The sequence below is a fragment of the Haematobia irritans genome, chromosome 5 (assembly GCF_050003625.1).
Source record: "Haematobia irritans isolate KBUSLIRL chromosome 5, ASM5000362v1, whole genome shotgun sequence".
Lineage (NCBI taxonomy): Eukaryota > Metazoa > Arthropoda > Insecta > Diptera > Muscidae > Haematobia > Haematobia irritans.
Window position 1 is genome coordinate 97916012 of NC_134401.1, and position 22852 is coordinate 97938863.

Genomic DNA, 22852 nt, shown 5'->3' on the forward strand with positions numbered 1-22852 from the left:
TGTATATTCCCCGACATCTTTCTCACTTCCACGAGATTTTTTAGTTCTTAGCACCTTTTTCTGTAATACAAACATTGTAGAAGAAATTATTCAATTTTATGATTTTTTTATTTTAATTTTACCTTTTGCCGGACGGGGATTCGAACAGCGGACCACACAGTTTGTAAGGATCAAAGAAGTAGCTGATCAATTGCCCAAGGAAAAATAAAATGTTAATTTTGTAATAACAAGCAACAACCACCAACTTAATTCAATATCGCTCCCTGTTAAATAGCGCTCCAAGCTACTAAACACATATATGTTTATAGGCTATTTCTAAATTAATATATGTTTGCATCCAAGCATATTATATTTACAAACATTTTATGTCCCAAACATAATATGTTCTAACATATTAACATATAAGTCCCAAACATGTTATGCTAGTTTATGAACATTATATGCTTGCACTCAAAAATATTGTGTTTAAAAATTTGTGTTCCAAACATATAATGTTTATAGCCAAACATATGAAAAACAGTATTTTTCATCCGTGTGGTGTTATATGGTCTCTAAGAACTATGCAAAAATTGGTCCATATCGGTCCATAATTATATATAGCCCCCATATAAACCGTTCCCCAGATTTGATCTCAGGAGCCTCTTGGAGAAGCAAAATTCATCCGATCCGGTTGAAATTTGCAACGTGGTGTTAGTATATGGCCGCTAATAACCATGCCAAAATTGGTCCATATAGGTCTATAGTTATATATAGCCGATCCCCAATCACACAAAAATTGGTCCATACCGGTTCATAATCATGGTTGCCACACGAGACAAAAATAATCTACCAAAATTGTATTTCTATAGAAAATTTTGTCAAAATTTTATTTTTATGAAAAATTTTGTCAAAATTTTATTCCTATAGAAAATTTTGTCAAATTTTATTTCTATAGAAAATTTTGGCAAAATTTTATTTCTATAGCAATGTTGTCAAAATTTTAATTCTATAGAGAATGTTGTCAAAAATTTAATTCTATTGAATAATTTGTCAAAATTTTATTTCTATTGAAAATTTTGTCAAAATGTTATTTCTATAGAAAATTTTGTCAAGATTTTATTTCTACAGAAAATTTTGTCAAAATTTTATTTCTATAGAAAAATTTGACAAAATTTTATTTCTATAGAAAATTTTGTTAACATTTTATTTCTATAGAAAATTTTGTCCAAATTTTACTTCTATAGAAAATGTTGTCAAAATTTTATTTTGTCAAAATATTATTTCTATATAAACTATTATCAAAATTTTATTTCTATAGAAAATTTTGTTAACATTTTATTTCTATAGAAAATTTTGTCCAAATTTTACTTCTATAGAAAATGTTGTCAAAATTTTATTTCTATAGAAAATTTTGTCAAACTTAATTATATACGTATTTAATCGGCCTTTGTTAGTTTAATATATACCACGTATGGACTAACTTCTAATTTAAAAGACGATATTAAGGAGTTTTGAGATACCTTGCCATCGGCAAGTATTACCTCAACCCAAGTAATTCGATTGTGAATGACAGTCTTTAGTAGAAGCTTCTACGCAATCCATGGTACATAAGATTCGTCCTGGCCGAACTTACGGCCGTATATACTTGTTTTTGTTTATTTTGGAATACTTCAGGAATCATGTTTTCTAAATAAATTTTTTCTTGAAAAATTAGTAATGACTGTATGTCTTTCCGTTTGTGACACATAGAAATATCGATTCCGACTGCACAAATATACATTCTTGATCAGGTAGAAATTCTAAGGCGATTTAACCATATCCGTCTGTCTGTCTGTTGTAATCACACTACAGTCTTCAATAATAAAGTAATTATGCTGGTAATACTACAAGTAGTAAGTTTTTTTTGCCTATAATGCTGGTTACCCAATTTTTTCTGGGATCGGCCAGCGTTGACTTCCTCCCTATGACAAGCCCATATTAAATTTATTGCTTCCGATCCGATTTTGTACCACTTCTTGATTGTAAAAGAACATGCACATTCCCTTTTTTGCCGACAATTTATTTTGCTGGGAAACCATTACTGTTCAATATTAACCACATCAACATTGTCAATTTATCATCCCATCGTCACATCGCACATGTTGGAAAAATACAATAACCGTCATGAGTCATAGACACTAGGATAACAATTATCAGGAAGAAAAATATGCAATGCAAGTGTAAGGTTAACATTATTAAGAACTATGTTCTGACATCTACATTGTCATTACTATTCCAAGAACTTAATATGTATCAAAAGTTTTACATAAAGTTGGCAATATTATCATCATTTATTAAGCGAACTTAATAGAAATTAGTTTTAAGGTATTCAACAGACTAACTACACCTCAAGACATGATTTATAATTTTTTGGGTTAAACTATTATCAAGTACTAAATTTGAAGCAGTTTTCTTAATTTCTCCAAAGTTTAGACAGACAGACGGATGGACATGCTCCATTCCACTTAGAAAGTCATAATTTACATTTCGTTCAAAACTTGGATACTTATGATGTGAATAACTACACTCAAAACAGAGAAAAAAATTAAAACAAAGATTATGACTTTTATTCTAATTACACTGAAAAAACTATTGTCGTGTGACCAAATATTCCGTGTCCTTAAAATACGAAACCGAATTTTGCTTAGCCTAGAAGACGCTGATATAAAGTTTTTTCCTTGTCCAAAGTCGATCAATTGTTCAATGAAGTCGTTTTGTCTTTATTGTTAAGTGATTCGACTTAAAATTGGGTATCTTAAAAAGAGAGAACATTTTGTTTGACTAAGGTCAACTTGACTTTAGGTTAGGTTAGGTGGCAGCCCGATGTATCAGGCCATTGTGATACCACAGTGGCGAACTTCTCTCTTATCACTGAGTGCTGCCCGATTCCATAATAGGTTAGCTGATAAGTCCCCTGTCTGACACATAGATGGCGTCGCTAGTATTAAATGCATATTATTTTTATATATTGCCAACCTTCAAATGATTCATGTCAAAATTTGACGTCTGTAAGTCAATTAGTTTGTGAGATTGAGCGTCTTTTGTGAAGCAACTTTTGTTATTGTGAAAAAAAATGAAAAAAAGGAATTTCGTGTTTTGATAAAATACTGTTTTCTGAATGGAAAAAATACGGCGGAAGCAAAAACTTGGCTTGATAATGAGTTTCCGGACTCTGCCCCAGGAAAATCAACAATAATTGATTGGTATGCAAAATTCAAGCGTGGTGAAATGAGCATGGAGGACGGTGAACGCAGTGGACGCCCGAAAGAGGTGGTTACCGACGAAAACATCAAAACAATCCACAAAATGATTTTGAATGGCCGTAAAATGAAGTTGATCGAGATAGCAGAGGCCTTAAAGATATCAAAGGAATGTGTTGGTCATATCATTCATCAATATTTGGATTTGCGGAAGTTCTGTGCAAAATGGGTGCCGCGCGAGCTCACATTTGACCAAAAACAACAACGTGTTGACGATTCTGAGCGGTGTTTGCAGCAGTTAATTCGTAATACACCCGAGTTTTTCCGTCGATGTGTGACAATGGATGAAACATGGCTCCGTCACTACACTCCTGAGACCAATTGACAGTCGGCTGAGTGGACAGCGACCGGTGAACCGTCTCCGAAGCGTGGAAAGACTCAAAAGTCCGCTGGCAAAGTAATGGCCCCTGTTTTTTGGGATGCGCATGGAATAATTTTTATCGATTGTCTTGAGAAGGGAAAACCCATCAACAGTGACTATTATATGGCATTATTGGAGCGTTTGAAGGTCGAAATAGCGGCAAAACGGCCCCATATGAAGAAGAAAAAAGTGTTGTTCCACCAAGACAACGCACCGTGCCACAAGTCATTGACAACGATAGCTAAAATTCATGAATTGGGCTTCGAATTGCTTCCCCACCCACCGTATTCTCCAGATCTGGCCCCAGCGACTTTTTCTTGTTCTCAGACCTCAAAAGGATGCTCGCAGGGAAAAAATCGCCGAAACTGAGGCCTATTTTGAGGCAAAACCGAAGGAGTACTACCAAAATGGTATCAAAAAATTGGAAGGTCGTTATAATCGTTGTATCGCTCTTGAAGGGAACTATGTTGAATAATAAAAACGAATTTTTTAAAGGTACTCACGTGAAAACAAATGCCAGTTTAAAGGTCCAAATTATAACGGATACTTCAAAGTAAAAAATGTTTTGATAATTCCAAAAAAAACTTTAGACCAAAGACGCTAAATCCTCAAAATAAGTCTTAGCCTTTATTTGAAGCGTTTTTATCTTAAATCTAATGTTTCAATATTTCAGTTTATTTAAGGACAATTTCTTTAAATCAAAAATGTGTTTCTTTACCTTAACGAAAATTAGCTTTAATTCAAAGACATGCGACTTTAACAAAGGGATGCAAATTTACAAAATTGTGTGTGTGTTGTGTTCTAAATTTAACGAAAAAAATTTTTGAAGCTAAGATTATAAACTTTATTTTAATTAAAATTTCATTATTTTAAAGAAATTTGTACTCAATATTTTGTAAATTTCGCATCCTAAAATTTAGGTTGCGTAATCGTTAATATAACGTAAATATTTTTCTCGGTGTACGCCTGTATAAAAACGTGGATTGTACCAAATTGAAGAATAAGATGAAGAAAATCACAAAATTTAGGGCCTAGCTACACCAAAGGCAGATCCACCGAAGCTCCATTGCCATTGTTGGACCAAACGACTATACACTGGGAAAAAAAACCTATTAACCAAATATGAAACCTATATATTAGGACACGCACTTTACATAACATTCAAGTCATTTTTCTTAAAATAATGAAATTTTAACTAAAAGAAAATTGATAATTACGAAGGCTGATAATTTGCGTCCCTCCGTTAAACAAAATATGTCTTTGAACTAAGAAATTTTTTTTCATACGAATCGAATGAAATTTGCACCTTTTCGAAGCTCTGGAAGCCAAAAATCTGGGGATCGGTTTATATGCAGACTGTGCACTCAAAAAAAGTTTATTTGCATCCAAAGATTTTGACCTTCCCTTAAGGATTTTGGATTGATTCCGACCCAAAGATGCGACTTCTTTCAAATAAAGACATTTTTTAGCGACATTTCTGGATTTAAATCTAGGATACAGATCTCATTTATCGAATATCCGAATTTTGAAAAAATGTGTTTTTCTTTGTTAGACCGGGGACTTATCAGCCAACCTGTTATGGGGCCGGTTCACCGGTCGCTGTCCACTCAGCCGACTGTCGATTGGACTCAGGAGTGTAGTGTTTCATCCATTGTCACATATCGATGGAAAAACTCGGGTGTATTACGAGTTAACAGCTGCAAACATCGCTCAGAATCATCAACACGTTGTTGTTTTTAGTCAAATGTGAGCTCGCGCGACACCCATTTTGCACAGAGCTTCCGCATATCCAAATATTGATGAATGATATGACCAACACGTTCCTTGGATATCTTTAATGCCTCTGCTATCTCGATCAACTTCATTTTACGGTCATTCAAAATCATTTTGTGGATGTTTTTTATGTTTTCGTCGGTAACCACCTCTTTCGGGCGTCCACTGCGTTCACCGTCCTCCGTGCTCATTTCACCACGCTTGAATTTTGCATACCAATCAATTATTGTTGATTTCCCTGGGGCAGAGTCCGGAAACTCATTATCAAGCCAAGTTTTTGCTTCCACCGTATTTTTCCCCTCAGAAAACAGTATTTTATCAAAACACGAAATTCTTTTTTTTTCCATTTTTTTCACAATAACTAAAGTTGCTTCACAAAAGACGCTCTATCTCACAAACTAATTGACTTACAGACGTCAAATTTTGACACGAATCATTTGAAGGTTGGTACTAATTAAAAATAATATGCTTTTAATACTAGCGACGCTATCTATGTGTCAGAGCCACATAGATAGCGTCGAGCCAAAATAACAGCCATCCTGTTATTTTTGGCTCGAGTGAGCCATATCGGATTAGGAACCGATATGGACCAATTTTTGTGTGATTGGGGATCGGTTATATATAACTATAGACCTATATGAACCAATTTTGTCATTGTTATTAGCGGCCATATACTAACATCACGTTGCAAATTTCAACCGGATCGGATGAATTTTGCTTCTCCAAGAGGCTCCTGAGATCAAATCTGGGGAAATTGTTTATATGGGGGCTATATATAATTATGGACCGATATGGACAAATTTTTGCATAGTTCTTAAAGACCATATAACACCACGTACCAAATTTCAACCGAATCGGATGAATTTTGCTCCTCCAAGAGGTTCCGGAGGTCAAATCTGGGGATCGATTTACATGGGGGCTATATATAATTATGTGCCGATATGGACCAATTTTTGCATGGTTGTTAGAGACCATATACTAACACCTCATACCAAATTTCAACCGGATCGGATGAATTTTGCTCTTCCAAGAGGCTCCGGAGGACAAATCTGGAGATGGGTTTATATGGGAGTGGAGGGTATAAAAATGGGGCCCAATTTTTTCTTTGTGGTCCATCTTCATTTTTTATCACTTACATAATTGGGGCCCATGTTCATAGGGTTTCTATTCATAACGAAAAAGGACCCAAAATTTGGGGTCATACTTCATTTCCAATTTGGGGCCTATTTTCCTGGGGCCGTAGTTCATAGCGCCGTTTTGCGTACTTGTTTCTAGGAAACAAATTTAGGTTCATTCGTTTTTTGAGCTCGTTTTCTTCAAATGCTGTCAGAGTCCTTTAGAAACGTTGTAAAGACAATTTAAATTTTCAAATTCAGAAATTATGTTATATTTCCAGAGAAAAATATCTTTAAAATAAAATATTAAAAACATCTCCTATTTTAAAACGCGTATTTGCTTTGTAGTCACTATACAAAAAGTTGAAAAATTTAAAGACAGTTTCATTAATTTTAAAAAATTTTCAGAATTTTCTTTCATGTAAAGATACACATTTTTAGTTTGAATCACCTTACTATAAGTACAAAACTACTTTATCTATATTTTTTTTTAAATTTTTTAGAATTTTTCAGAATTATTAAAGTAAAGTTGACCTTAGACAATTATACGAACAAAACGACTTAATTAAAATGTCTATCGACTTTTTATTTTTTATTTTCTATGCAAAGTAAAATTCGCATTTGTAGTTTATGGACATGAAATCTTTGGCCTTACGATAATATATTCTTTTCAGTGTATAAATTATAATACTTGGGTAATATGATGGCGTTATCAAAACTATTCTTAATCTTTCATATTAGGCCAACATTTTTGTTTCAGTGTGCGTAAAATTTAAATTTTCACCTAATGTGCTTCCTACTAACATCCTTCCATTTCTCTGGATCTTAAATTTTAAAACGCTTTGTTTCTTTGTTTTTGCCAAACTAATACCACAAAACATATTCATAAATTATTACCTCATTCCTTATGTTTTTCTTTGTTTTGGAGATAAAAAATTAATTTTATTTTGTTTTTTTGTTTTTCTCCTTTTTCTTTCTTTTAGATTAACTTCAACAAGTCCCATATCCACGGTACACTTTGAATAATTTATATAATTTTTTATGTTATTCTCATAGTCATATACATTTAAGAGTATATATACTTATTGTGAATATTACCAATTATTATAAGTTTATTGAGTTTATTGTTTAATTAAGTTATTTCCCTCTAAGAAATGAGATTAGTTGCGGGCCTGAAGAATTGCTAAATCCAAAGTAAATGGAAGTATTTCCATCCTCCATTAATTTTTAAGCAAAATAGAGAATTTTGCATGGACTTTTCATTGGAGGAATCCAATTAACGAATATATGCAGTAATCGACTGGTGAACTAGTTCAATATGTTTAGTTATCTAGACACCGCTATTTCTAGTTCCACAGATGCGATTGGAACCCCATTTGGCATATTATTTAATAACACAGCACAAAAATTCCAAACAAAACATTCCATATTCCAGCCGAAAGTACCCACACACAAAACAAAATTTTTGTTTGATTCAATCACAAAATTAATTGTTTCAATTAATGTTTCAATTGAAATGTCTTCAATCACAGAAATAATCAATTAATAAATTAATTGAAAGTCAATTAAAAAATTAATTGATACTTTTAATTTTTGTGATTGATTTTTGTTTCAATTAAAAAATTTGTTGAATGAATTAAATTTTTAATTGAATATTTTTTAAAACTAAATTAAGACTTTAATTCTGTGCGATGAGAGGAGAAAAGTAATTTTAGGGTTTTGTTAGATTGGTTGTCGTTGGTTTTTTTTTTTTTTTTGAGTCACTACAGTTCTTTCGCCAAATTCGATTTTGAATACTTTTTTGTAATTTTTTTCTATTTTTCGCAGACATATCTCGAAAAATGCTGTGAATTGTCTTCAGCAAAGATGTGGCCCTTCACTCGGATACCAAGAAAAATTTCATATTCAAAACCCCAAAAAGAACGAAAAATCACCATTTCTTCACCGATTTTCTTCCGTTTTTCAACTACAGCTATAGAACTATTGAATTTCACCAAACAAGAACGAACCAACTTAATACGATCACAATTCACAGCATTTTTCGAGCCATGCGAAAAATAGAAGAAAACTAGTGTAACCCGGCCCGCCTCGCTGCGCCTCGTTAACTTAGTCAATCATATCCTTCGATCTGAAAAAAAATCGAAAAGATTTGAACTCTTTAAAAGAGTAGGGTCAGGGAAAATCTGGCACAAAAAAAGTCTTAAATTCGCAACAAAAATTTAAATTTTCAAAATAAATAAAGTGGTTTGTGTCTTCGCTAAAACAACTTTAACTTCACACCCTTTCCACACACGTTTCCCGTAAATTTCAAAAAAATCGGACTACTTGCTTTTTCGTTTATATACAGAAATATGTAGATGAAAAGCGGACCGGCTTAACAAACGTCGGGTAGGGGTGTTCCCTTTCAATCAATTTTTTTTGTTTTTATACCCTCTACCATAGGATGGGGGTATATTAACTTTGTCATTCCCTTTGTAACACATCGAAATATTGATCTAAGACCCCATAAAGTATATATAATCTGGATCGTGGTGAAATTCTTAGTCGAATTAAGCATGTCCGTCCGTCCGTCCGTCTGTTGAAACCAACTAACTTTCGAACGAAACAAGCTATCGACTTGAAACTTGGCACACATAGTTGTTATTGATGTAGGTCAGATGGTATTGCAAATGGGACATATCGGACCACTTTTACGTATAGCCCCCATATAAACCGACGCTCAGATTTGGCCCGCGGAGCCTCTTGGAAGAGCAAAATTCATCCGATGCGGTTGAAATTTGGTACATGGTGTAAGTATATGGTATCTAATAACTATGCAAAAATTGGTCCACATCGGTCCATAATTATATATAGCCCCCATATAAACCGAAACCCCGATTTGGCTTGCGGAGCCTCTAAGAGTAGTAAATTTCATCCGATCCGGCTGAAATTTGGTACATGGTGTAAGTATATGGTCTCTGACAACCATGCAGGAGTTGGTCCACATCGGTCCATAATTATATATAGCCCCCATATAAACCGATCCCCCGATTTTGCTTGCGGAGCCTCTAAGAGAAGTAAATTTTATCCGATCCGGCTGAAATTTGGTACATGGTGTAAGTATATGGTCTCTGACAACCATGCAGGAATTGGTCCGTATCGGTCCATAATTTTATGTAGCCCCCATATAAACCGATCCTCAGATTTGACCTCCAGAGCTATTGGAGGAGCAAAATTCATCCGACCCGGTTGAAATTTGGTATGTGGTGAAATTTGGTACATTGCGCTAGTATATGGCCGCTAAAAACCATGCCAAAATTTGTCCATATCGGTCTATAGTTGTATATAGCCGATCCCAAAAATACAAAAATAATCTACCAAAATTTTATTTCTATAGAAAATTTTGTCAAAATTTTATTACTATTGAAAATTTTGTCAAAATTTATTACTACAGAAAATTTTGTCAAGATTTTATTTCTATAGAAAAAATTGTCAAATTTTATTGCTATAGAAAATTTTGTCAAAATTTTATTTCTATAGAAAATTTTGTCAAAATTTTATTTCTATAGAAAATTTTGTCAAAATTTTATTTCTATAGAAAAATTTGTCGAATTTTATTGCTATAGAAAATTTTGTCTAAATTTTATTTCTATAGAAAATTTTGTCAAAATTTTATTTCTATAGAAAATTTTGTCAAACTGAATTATTTACGTATTTAATCGGCCTTTTTTGGTTAATATATACCCCGTATGGACTAGCTTACAGTTTAGAACACGGTGTTAAGAAGGTTTAAGATATCTTGCCATCGGCAAGTGTTACCGCAACCCAAGTAATTCAAATGGGGATGACAGTCTTTAGTTTCTATGCAATCCATGGTGGAGGGTACATAAGATTCGGCCTGGCCGAACTTACGGCCGTATATACTTGTTTTACTTGTTCTATATTCAAATCGTTCTACATTTCCTGTGAATTTCAAGTGTGGTTTGTCAAGGGGAGGTATACTTCTCCTCAACATACCGATTAATAATTCGGAAAAAGGGAAAGTACTTAAAAATTGATCATATTAACATTTGTTAAAGAGTTGGACACGGAGAACATGCCTTTCCTAAACATATACCGGAAAATGATGCACCCTCTACGTTGCCTGTCAACTTCATGTAAATTTAAGTTTTTTACTTAAAAAAGTCTGGCAGAAGCCTGTGGAAGAATCATAAAATTATATACCGAATTCCCATTTATCGACAATCCTCTACTTTCTATTTTCAAAAAATCGGGCAAAAGAGACCCCCCCCCCTTCGCTCCTCTCCGACCAGATATCGTAAATTATACTTACCCTATATTCATTTCACAAACTATCCAACTTCACTATTCCCCTTCCCCAATCAGGCATCGAAAAATCATGTACCCTGTATAAATTTAATTATCTTCTCCCAATTGCAAGTAAATTGGAGAAGGTTAAATTTTGCTCTATTTTTTGTAAAGGCACGTCACTTTCTCTGCAAATTCCGAGAAAATCTTAAACTTTCCTTCAAGTTTCATAGTGTGGAGCAAGCAGAAAGCTCCCGTCCAAATAACCAAAAATCAAGTACACCCTATTGATTTCATAACCTTCCCCTACGGCCTTTGTAAATTTCAAGTAAACTTGAGAATTCTAGCTTTTTATCAGTTTTAGAGCAGGTCTCCCTCTCCGTCCCAATATCGAAAAATGATATAGCGTGTATTGTGTAGACGTCCCAGAAAATCTCAAGCAAATTATAAGTCCAGTATTTTTAAACAGCAGGGGCAAGGGGAGGCCCCTCTTCCCTTCCGAATATCACAAAATCAGATATCCATAATAATAATAATATAACCTACCCCACATCCTCTGTAAATTTCAAGTAAATTGGAAATGTTTAATTGTTTGGCGGTTAGGTTAGGTTATGTTAGGTGGCAGCCCGATGTATCAGACTCATTTAGACTAATCAGTCCATTGTGATACCACATTGGTGAACTTCTCCCTTATCACTGAGTGCTGCCCGATTCCATGTTTTTATAGCCGAGACCGAACGGCGTTCCACATTGCAGTGAAACCACTTAGAGAAGCTTTGAAACCCTCAGAAATGTCACCAGCATTACAGAGGTGGGATAATCCACCGCTGAAAAACTTTTTGGTGTTCTGTCGAAGCAGGAATCGAACCCACGACCTTGTGTATGCAAGGCGGACATGCTAACCATTGCACCACTTGTTTGGCGGTATGATCTTGAGGAGAAAGAATGTCTCCCTGTAACCTTTTATTTTTCCCCGACCAAATATTAAAAAGTCATATACCTCATATAAATTTCATAATCTCCCCTAAGTTATCCGTAAAATTTCAGTAAGTCGACAAATTTTAGTTTTTTCACTGTATTTTAAAAAAGTTGGGAAAAAGCGGGGGGCCCCTCCTCAACTAAATATCGAAAAAAAGTAGCTGTTCTTTGCCTAAACGCCCCTTTAACCTTACCCGAAAATTTGAAGCAAATCGGATAATTCCCTTAAGGATTTTGGTATTGATTCCGAGCCGAAAATGCGACTTCTTTAAAATAAAGACATTTTTTAGCGACCTATCTGGCTTTAAATCTAGAACCAATAAAATTAAAATTAGCATACAGATCTCATTTATCAAATTTTCATTCTCTCTTCGCGGTTTAGTAATAAAGGTACTCACGTAAAAACAAATGCCAGTTTTAAAATCCAATTTATAACGGATACTTCAAAGTAAAAAATAATTTCTTAATTTCAAAAAAAAAAACTTTAAACCAAAGATGCTAAATCCTCAAAATAAGTCTTAGCCTATATTTGAAGCGTTTTATCTTAAATTTAGGGACAATTTCTTTAATTCAAAAATGTGTTTCTTTACTTTAAGGAAAATTAACCTTAGTTCAAAGACATGCGACTTTAACGAAGGGACGCAAATTTACAAAATATATGTCCTAAATTTAATGAAAAAATTTTGAAGCAAAGATTATAAACTTTATTTTAATTAAAATTTCATTGTTTTAAAGAAATTTGTCATTAATATTTTGTAAATTTCGCATCCTAAAATTTAGGTTGCGTAATCTTTAATATCACGTAAATATTTGTTTTCATTGAAGGGGGAGTTCCCCCTACCCGTCCAGATATTAAAAAATTAGGTACTCCATAAAACGTTCATAGCCTCACGGCGTGTTCTCTGTAAATCAGAGATTTTTTTACTGCACTGAAAAAATTAATTAAACTAATTATTAATATTAAAGATTACGCAACCTAAATTTTAGAATGCGAAATTTATCAAATATTAAGGACAAATTTCTTTAAAATAATGAAATTTTAATTAAAATAAAGTTTATAATCTTTGCTTCAAAATTTTTTTTCATTAAAATTAGGACACAAGTTTTGTAAATTAGGACACAAGTTTTGTAAATTTTACATGTCTTTGAACTAAAGCTATTTTTACTTAAGGTAAAGAAACATATTTTCGATTTAAAGAAATTGTCCTTAAATTAACTGAAATATAGAAACTTTAGATTTAATATAAAAACGCTTCAAATATATGCTAAAACTTATTTTGAGGATTTAGCGTCTTTGGTTTAACGTTTTTTTGGAATTATCAAAAAAGATTTTACTTTGAAGTATCCGTTTTTAATTGGATTTTTAAACTTGCATTTGTTTGTACGTGAGTACCTTTATTAATAAACCGGGAAAAGAGAATGAAAATTTCATAAATGAGATCTGAATCCTAATTTTAATTTTATTGGTCCTAGATTTAAAGCCAGATAGGTCGCTAAAAATGTCTTTATTTTAAAGAAGCCGCATCTTTGCCCCGTAATCAATACCAAAATCCTTAAGGGAAGGTCAAAATCTTTGGATCCATTGGAGTAAACTTTTGTTTTTTTGAGTGTGTACTTTAAACAAAAATCGTATAAAGGAGTGGTCCACCTCCGCGACCAAATATCGAAAAATAAATAGCGGGTCTTTGTCTAGACATAACCCCTAACCTTCTTTGGAAATTTCACCCAAATCGAAGAACTTTGGACCAACTTTGAAAAAGTCGGGCAAGGGGGATGTCTCCCCACCAGATATCAAAAAATGAGGTACCTATTTTGACCACATGATTACCCTCTACGTTCTCCGAACATTTTTCATGTGAAAAAATAAAATAATTTTATAACAAAAGCAACTGAGATGAATTCAAATTATACATTTTTGTGCGCTATATGTAAACTTTTCTGGAATTTTCTTTGCGCAAAGACCGAGACCTTTCCAACGAATGCAAAATCGTGAAAGCAGGTTCGTGCGTTCTGGAGTTGCATCAGAGATGGCGGTGTATATAAAAAAAGATTTTCCCACTTTTCCGTTGGACCTTTTCTTGAACTTTTTTTGCTATAAACCTTACGGAGCCCCAGACCTTTCCAACGAACGCAAGACTGTGGAAATCGTTTCGTGCGTTCTGGAGTTAAAGCGTCAGGAAGGAAAACCCGACTTATTTTTATATATTAGATTTTATCAAAATGTTATTTCTATAGAACATTTTATGTAAATTGTATTTCTATAGACACTTTTGTCAAAATTGTATTTATAGAAAATTGTGTCAAAATTTTATTTCTATAGAAAATTTTGTCAACATTTTATTTTTATAGAAAATTTATTTTATTTTATAGAAAATTATTTTTGAAATCAAATCTACCAAACAGTAAAAAATCTACCATTCATGGAAGAAATCTACACACTGTGGCAACCGTGTATGATCACCTTTCAATCCAATTTTTAATTTTCAACATTGTACTTGAAAGGCGATTTTGGCCACTATTAAAACTAGACTAATCAATGTGAGTCGATTTTCAAAACCATTAAAGATTTATAAAAAATCAACTTCAACTTTTTTCAGCATATATTTTGCTCCCATTATTCACAAACATTCGTATTTTTTCAAGAAACTGTTTTCAATAAGGAAAAAAATTGGTTTTAAAATTTTCTTACATATAAAATAATGCATATAAATCAAAACTAAATTAAATTGTAATTAATTTTGTAATGTTCGTCGGGTTTTTGATACATATCTATAGTAAATATTGATCATTCCGATATATTCTTTCTGTTTGTTGGCCTGTTTGAAATACTGTTTTGTTTTAGTATGTTTCAAAACAAGTTTAATTAGATCGAAAAATGTGCGCGTTCCTTTAAAGATTTTTATATTGTTTCCAACCCAAAGATACGATATTACAACAAAAAAAGACATTTTATAGGTAACTATTTGGCTAGGCACATTAAAACTAGATTATTTTCTAAAATACGTTTAATATGAAATGTGTGAAAGTGACACATTTTTGCTTTACAGGTAATTGGTTTTACACATGTTAGCAAAACTAGTCCTATTTTAATCCTTTAAGCGGTACCTCTAGCTATCGAGTTGTATGTTTTGTTAAATTTTAAAAGCTTTTATTGACTTCGAAAATTGTAGAAATGAGTGTGTCCAAATAGGACAAAGATCTCAACTAGTTCCTAAATAGTTTACTGATAGTGCATAAGGGAATCAATTAGTATCTTCCAATGACAAGCCCATATTAAATTCGTCAATTTGCTTGTTTTGCAAGTAATCGAGAGTGGAATTACTCGCATTTCTACATGTTCGGAATTAGTCTCATTTCTTAAAGGGCTTGTAATCCATCTACACATGTATCATAACTATATTGCCTATGTGTATATATGTATATATTTAAAAAATCTTTTTTCCTAAAAATAATTTAAAACCAAAATTATATATAATTTAAAACCAAAATTATATATAATATTTAAAATATAACATTGAAAAAAAATCTTTATGCCAAATATATGAGCCTATGTCGAAAAAATTTTTCTTTCATTTGGGTGAAATTTCCAAGGAAGGTTAGGGGTTATGTCTAGACAAAGACCCACTACTTTATTTTCCGATATTTGGTCGCGGAGGTGGACCACACCTTTATACGACTTTTGTTTAAGGTATAGTAAAAAACGAAAATTCTCTGATTTACTTGATATTTACAGAGAAAACGCTGTGAGGTTATGAATTTATTATGGGGTACCTGATTTTTTTTAATATTTGGGCGGGAAAATTGGAATAAAATTATCCGATTTGGTTGAAATTTTCAGGGAAGGTTCAAAGGGGCGCCTTGGCAGAGAACAACAACTTTATTTTTTGATATTTGGTCGAGGACGGGGCCTCCCCTTTGTCCGACTTTTTTTTAAAGTACAGTGAAAAAACCAAAATTTGTCGACTTTCACTAAGAACTTGGGGGAGATTATGAAATTTATGTGAAGCATATGATTTTTTATACCCTCCACCATAGGATGGGGGTATATTAACTTTGTCATTCCGTTTGTAACACATCGAAATATTGCTCTAAGACCCCATAAAGTATATATATTTTGGGTCGTGGTGAAATTCTGAGTCGAACTGAGCATGCCCGTCGGTCCGTCTGTTGAAAGCACGCTAACTTCCGAACGAAACATCGACTTGACATCCGATCCAGCTGAAATTTGGTACATGGTGTCAGCATATGATCTTTGACAACCATGCAAAAATTGGTCCACATCGGTCCATAATTATATATAGCTCCCATATAAACAAATCCCCCGATTTGGCTTGCGGAGCCTCTAAGAGAAGCAAATTTCATCCGATCCGGCTGAAATTTGGTACATGGTGTTAGTGTAAGATCTCTAATGACCATGCAAAAAATGGTCAACATCGGTCCATAATTATATATAGCCCCCATATAAACCGATCACCAGATTTGACCTCCGGAGCCTCTTGGAAGACCAAAATTCATCCGATTCGGTTGAAATTTGGTACGTGATGTTAGTGTATGGTATCCAACAACCATGCAGGAATTGGTTCATACCAGTCCATAATTATATATAGCGCCCATATAAACCGATCCCCAGATTTGACCCCCGGTGCCTTTTGGAGAAGCAAAATTCATCCGATCTGGTTTAAATTTGGTACGTGATGGTAGTACATGATATTTAACAGCCATGCCAAAAGTGGTCCATATCAGTCCATAATCATATATAGCCCCCATATAAACCGATTCGGAGATTTGGTTTTGGATCCTCTTGGAGGAGCAAATTTCTTCCGAGTCAGTTGAAATTTGGTACATTGTGCTAGTATGTGACCGTTAACAACCTTGCCTAACTAGGTCCATATCGGTCCATAGTTATATATAGCCCTCAGATAAATTGATCCCCAATCACACAAAAATTGGGCCATATCAAGTTCATAATTGTATATAGCCCCCATATAAGCGACCCCCATATTTCAATTCTGGCTCTCTACCACGTATGGACTAACTCACAATTTAGAAAACGATGTTAAGAAGTTTTAAGATACCACAACCCAAGTAATTCGATTGTTGATGACAGTCTTTAGTACAAGTTTCTATGCAATCCATGGTGGAGGGTACATAAGGTTCGGCCTGGCCGAACTTACGGCCGTAAAAGGGCACAGGGAGACCTCCTTTCTCCTCAAGTACATACCATGAAACAATTAAACTTTTCCAATTTACTTGAAATGTACAGAGAATGTGGGGTAGGTTATATTATTATAATTGATATCTGATTTTGTAATATTCGGAAGGGAAGAGGGTCCTCCCCTTGCCCTGCTTCTAATTTGCTTGAGATTTCCTGGGACGTCTACACAATATACGCTACATCATTTTTCGCCTCCTCTAAAACTAAAAAAAAACTAGAATCATCAAGTTTACTTGAAATTTACAAAGGTAGGGGTTGGTTATGAAATCAATATGATGTACTTGAGTTTTGGGAATTTGGACGGGAACCTTATCATTTCCCCACACGTTGAAACTTGGAATTTTCAGAGAAAGTGACGTCTCTTTACAAAAAATAGAGCAAAATCTAACCATCTCCAATTTACTTGAAATTGGGATAAGATGATTCATTTTATACAGGGTACATGATTTTTCGATGTCTGGTTGGGGAAGGGGAATAGTGAAGTTGGGTAGTTTGTGAAATAAATATAGGGTAACTGAATTTACGAAATCTGGTCGGGTAGGAGCGAAGGATGGGGATTCCCTTTCGCCCGATTTTTTGAAAATAGAAGGTAGAGGATTGTCGATAAATTGGAACTCGGTACATAATTTTATGATTTTTCCACAGTACGGGGAAAATCAATGTACCCCAATGTACGGGGCACGTGTGTGGAAACCATGGAGTGATTAATCAGTACTTCAGTTTTTGTGTCAGACTTCCCCTGACCCCACTCTTTAAAAGAGCTCAAATCTTTTCGAATTTGTTTTCAGATCGTAGGATATGGTTGACCAAGTTAACGAAAATATGCTTCGGGAGGCGCAGCGAAGCGGGCCGGGTTACGCTAGTTGTCCCACAAACATTTCTTTTAAAGCCCATCCCAGAATCCCCCATCGAGTTTTTTCAACTTCCGATGCAGTCCTTTTGGACAAGTCCACAAACATTTCTTCTAAAGCGCATCGTGGGATCCCCCAATAACTTTTTTTCCACTTCCGATGCAGTCCTTTTGGACAAGTGCACAAACATTTCTCCTACTTCCGATGCAGGCCTTGTGGACAAGTATTAGAAAGAACGCAATCAGGCTATTTTAGGTGCAAATTTTGTACAATTAAATTTTACAAAAAAAAAATAGAAAACTAATAAAAAAAACTAAAAGAAAATAGAAATTAATAAAAAAAGGAAAAATAATAAAAAAATAAATTTCATCCCCGCTGGGATTTGAACCTGTGCCGTTTGACTTTTTCGCTTCCATGGAAGTTCTTTTGAGAAGGTTTTGCAAATTACGAGAATTTTTAATTTTTTTTTTTTGTTGATTTTTAATATAAAAAATATATCTATACGAAAATATATGCCGAAAATAAAAAATAAAAACAATGCATGACATAAAAAAATATTTGATAAAAAAAATTGCCGCTGGTGAGATTTTAACCTGCGTTTCTTATTTTTTCGTTCATACTAATAAAGAACATCTCGAGAAGCAATCAGAATGTTATTCCTTGGTGTCGTATTACGATCATATCACAAACATTTGAATTGACCTTTCGACGATTTATGTTCAATGGCGTTTGTGGCTGAGTGTGCTAAGGCGTTCTGTTATGGTGCCAGCAAAACCAGGTTCAACCCTTGGTCGGAGCGAAAAGGTTTTTCAAATTGTAAAAATTAGATAATAGGAAAATAATTGTGTAATAAAACATATGGATAAAAAAAAGTGAAATTGGTTGAAAAAAAAATTTTTTCGCTTTTTAAATTCCTTCATTCAAATTAACTTCCAGGGCACAACTTCTAAAGCAATGCAAAGGATCCAAAAAGGGAGTACTTCCGTCCTATGACAAGCCCATGTTAAATTCATTGGAGATGATCCAAGTTTGCACTACTTCCGGATCACAGATTGGGGATCCAAACTACTTTTTTGGAAGTTCTTTTTTTGCTGGGGTACGCATTATTATTAGATTAAAGGAAACTTTCTCCAAACTTGATCAAGCCATGATCTGGAATAAAGTTAAATTGGCTTTGGTGAAATAGAGGATTTCAATTGTTGAGTGTGGATTCGTATTTTAAGGACATTAAATAAATAGACTGCATAAATGATTTCTCTAACAAAAAATAAAAATATAATTTTCTGACATTTCGATTGGATTTTTTCGTACAATGCCAAAAAGTAATTCTATTTTGTGTCGTGTTTTTCACGGTTTAGTCGTATTTTTTGAACCATCTATGTAATGTATATTTTTTGATTCTAATCAATGTACGAGTATATCCCAATATGAGTAAGTATTCACACTGAAAAAAAAGCATACTCGGTTCCAAAGATTTTGTCTTTACTTTAAAAAATTTTGTATTGATTCCGAGCCAAAGAAGCAGAGAATACAAGTAAGGATACTTTTAAGACACAATTCTCTTTTAAATTTAGGTTTTGTGTACTTGCTTCTAGGAAGCAAATTTTAATTTTTCGCTTTCTCAGCTTTTTTTCTTCATATGCTATCAAAGTCCTTTAAAAGCGAGTTAACGGCAACTTTATTTTCCAAATTAGGACTCGACTTCCAGTAGAAATTATGCTATGTTTGAAGTAAAAAACTTCTTTAAAATAAAGTTTTGAAAAACATGTCCTATATTTGAATGATTTTTTGCTTTGTAGTCAAGATGCAGAAAGACAACAAATTTAAAGACAATTTCATTCAATTTAAAGAATTTTTCTGAAATATTAAAGTCAAGTTGACCTTATCCTATAAATTGTTTCTTTCATGTTAAGATACCCATTTTTAAGTCAAATCACTTAATTATAAGGACAATACGACTTCATTGAAAAGTTTATCGACTTTTGGACAAGGAAAATAACTTTATTTTAGAAAAATCCGTCTTCTATGCTAAGCAAAATTTGTATTCGTATTTTAAAGACATGAAATCTTTGACCTCACGACAATATTTTTTTCAGTGCAAATATACTTTCTCGTGACTAGTCTTTTTATACCCTCCACCATAGGATGGGGGGTATATTAACTTTGTCATTCCGTTTGTAACACATCGAAATATTGCTCGAGGACCCCATAAAGTATATATATTCTGGGTCGTGGTGAAATTCTGAGTCGATCTAAGCATGTCCGTCCGTCCGTCTGTTGAAATCACGCTAACTTTCGAATGAAGCAAGCTATCTACTTGAAACTTGGCACAAGTAGCTGTTATTGATGTAGGTCGGATGGTATTGCAAATAGGCCATATCGGACCACTTTTAAGTGTAGCCCCCATATAAACCGACGCTCAGATTTAGCTTGCGGAGCCTCTTGGAGGTGCAAAATTCATCCGATCCAGTTGAAATTTGGTATATGGTGTTAGTATATGGTCTCTAACAACCATGCAAAAATTGGTCCACATCGGTCCATAATTATATATAGCCCCCATACAAACCGATCCGCAGATTTGGCTTGCGGAGCATCTAAGAGAAGCAAATTTCATCCGATCCGGCTGAAATTTGGTACATGGTGTAAGTATGTGGTCTCTCAAAACCAAGCAAAAATTGGTCCACATCGGTCCATAATTATATATAGCCCCCATATGCACCGATCCCCCCGATTTGGCTTCGGAGCCTCTAAGAGAAGCAAATTTCATCCGATCCGGCTTATCATGTGTTTCATTACCTTAAGGCAAATAGGCCTTAGTTCTAAGACATATTTTAGAAAGACATTTCCAAAACTTGTGTCCAAAATTTAATAAAAAAAAAGTTTTTGAAACAATGATTGTAAACTTTCTTTTAACTAAAATTTCATTATTTTAAAGAAATTTGTCCTTTATATCGTCTAAATTGTGAATCCTAAAATTTAGTTTAAATAATCTTTAATACCACGTAAATATTTTTTCATTGCTATTAAACTGCTTTTCAATGTATCCCTCGCTCAAATTTAGTTAAAGCCGCTTCTTTTTTTTCGTTTATTTCTTAATTGGCCTTTTTTGATCAATGAGCCACTTACAAATTACCATACTAGAACTCACCGTACTTATTATTGTCAAGGCATAATCTCATTCATATCTACTTCCTACTGACATCCTTATCCTTTTTGTTTCTATTTTCATTACAGAACTGAGGAGTATTTTATTAGCCTGCGACCCTAGCAACGTGGTCGCTGCTCTTTGCAGCTATCGACCAATACACGCACCGACTGGGTTTAATTTTCCGCTGGACAAATTCATATCGACGACTCCAAGTGACATGACGCTATTCAAAACGACTATACTTAATTAGGATGATTCCATCACCTCTTGGGGTGGGGGGACGGAGTGCCAATGTCACCATTACCACATTTCTACTAATAAACTCGTCTCCACAATTCCTCACCTGTGGGATATCGAAGGGCAGTGAAGAGGAATAAATAAACGGTGAAAGTTCATAGATGAAGCCAAAGTGATACAACCATCAATTAAAGGGCAACGTATGCGGCAAATGAACCATTTTTCTCTTTGGAAATTGAGATAATTTTTCCAACTGGCAATTGCTATTTGCTATTAGCTTGGCCCATGGAAAAATAAGCAATAAACCCTAACATAGCGAACATCGTCATCATCATCATTAGCAATATTAGCAGCAACATCAGTATTAAAACCTCTCTATCTCTCAACAAATGAATGAAATTTGAATCCTGGCCACAACGCAAGCCTAATGTAATTTAAAATGCTTGCTTGTAATACATTTCGTATAAATCCTTTAAAGATTTTTGTTTTGGAAAACTTTTCGTTTGTTAATGCAATTAATGTACTTTTGTTTTTCCATTGTTTATAATAAAATTTCACATATTCGCCAAACTTTGTAAAATTAGTCTAGAGTATTAACCAGATTTTTGTGTAAATAAATTTATTGTAAATTTTCTTTAAAAACTTTTTCTATTTTTTGTTGTTCACTCAATTTATTGGCTTCTTTGAATCATTTGAGGATAATGCCAGACACATTTAAACTTTGGGTAAAAGTTAAAGGTGGAACAATATATGAGATATAGAAATATATAGAATATTTTCTCAAAATTTATATTTCAATAGAAAATGTTGTTACAATTTTATTTTTATAGAAAATTTTGTGAAAATTTTATTTCTATAGTAAATTTTGTCAAAATTTTATTTCTATAGTAAATTTTGTCAAAATTTTATTTCTCTAGACACTTTTGTCCAAATTTTATTTCTATATAAAATTTTGTCCAAATTTTATTTCTATAGAAAATTTTGTCTAAATTTTATTTCTAAGAAAATTTTGTCAAAATTTTATTTCTATATAAAATGTTGTCGAAATTTTGTTTCTGTAGAAAGTTTTGTCAAACTTTTATAGAAAATTTTGCCGAAATTTTATTTCTCTAAAAATTTTTGTCAAAATTTTATTCGTTTTGTTTGTTGTTGTTGGCTTCTCTTCAATCGTTATTGTTGTTTTTGATCTCAGCTTAAAGCCATGCATTGACTAAACTACAAGTGTAGCTTAACCAACAGAGGAAAGTTTTGTCAAAATTTAATTTCTATAGAAAATTTTATCAAAATTTTATTTCTATAGAAAATTTTATCACAATTTTATTTCTGTAGACAATTTTGTCAAAATTTTATTTCTATAGAAAATTTCGTCAAAATGTTATTTCTATAGACACTTTTGTCAAAATTTTATTTCTAAAGAAAACTTTATCAAAATTTTATTTCTATAGAAAATTTTGTCAAAATTTTATTGCTGTAGAAAATTTTGTCGAAATTTTATTTCTATAGAAAATTTTATCAACATTTGATTTCTATAGAAAATTTTGACAAAATTTTCAATAGAAATAAAACTTTCACAAAATTTTCTACAGAAACAAAATTTTGACAGAATTTT

At 33.2% G+C, this 22852-nt stretch overlaps 1 protein-coding gene across 4 annotated transcripts in view; it reads left to right on the top strand.

The window, feature by feature from the left end:
- The window catches only part of Dh44-R2 (Diuretic hormone 44 receptor 2), a 237232-nt gene extending 215347 nt beyond the window's left edge, over window positions 1-21885 (top strand). For 2 of the 4 annotated variants that reach the window (XM_075313803.1, XM_075313802.1), the window contains exons 13-14: window positions 7511-7538; window positions 21093-21229. In XM_075313803.1, the coding sequence (XP_075169918.1) occupies window positions 7511-7538; window positions 21093-21098 (34 nt within the window). In that variant the 3' untranslated portion in view covers window positions 21099-21229. Of the gene's footprint in view, window positions 1-7510; window positions 7539-21092 lie in introns of all 4 variants that reach the window. The other 2 variants (XR_012723874.1, XM_075313804.1) reach the window with 2 other exon arrangements.
- The last annotated feature ends 967 nt before the right edge of the window (window positions 21886-22852 follow it).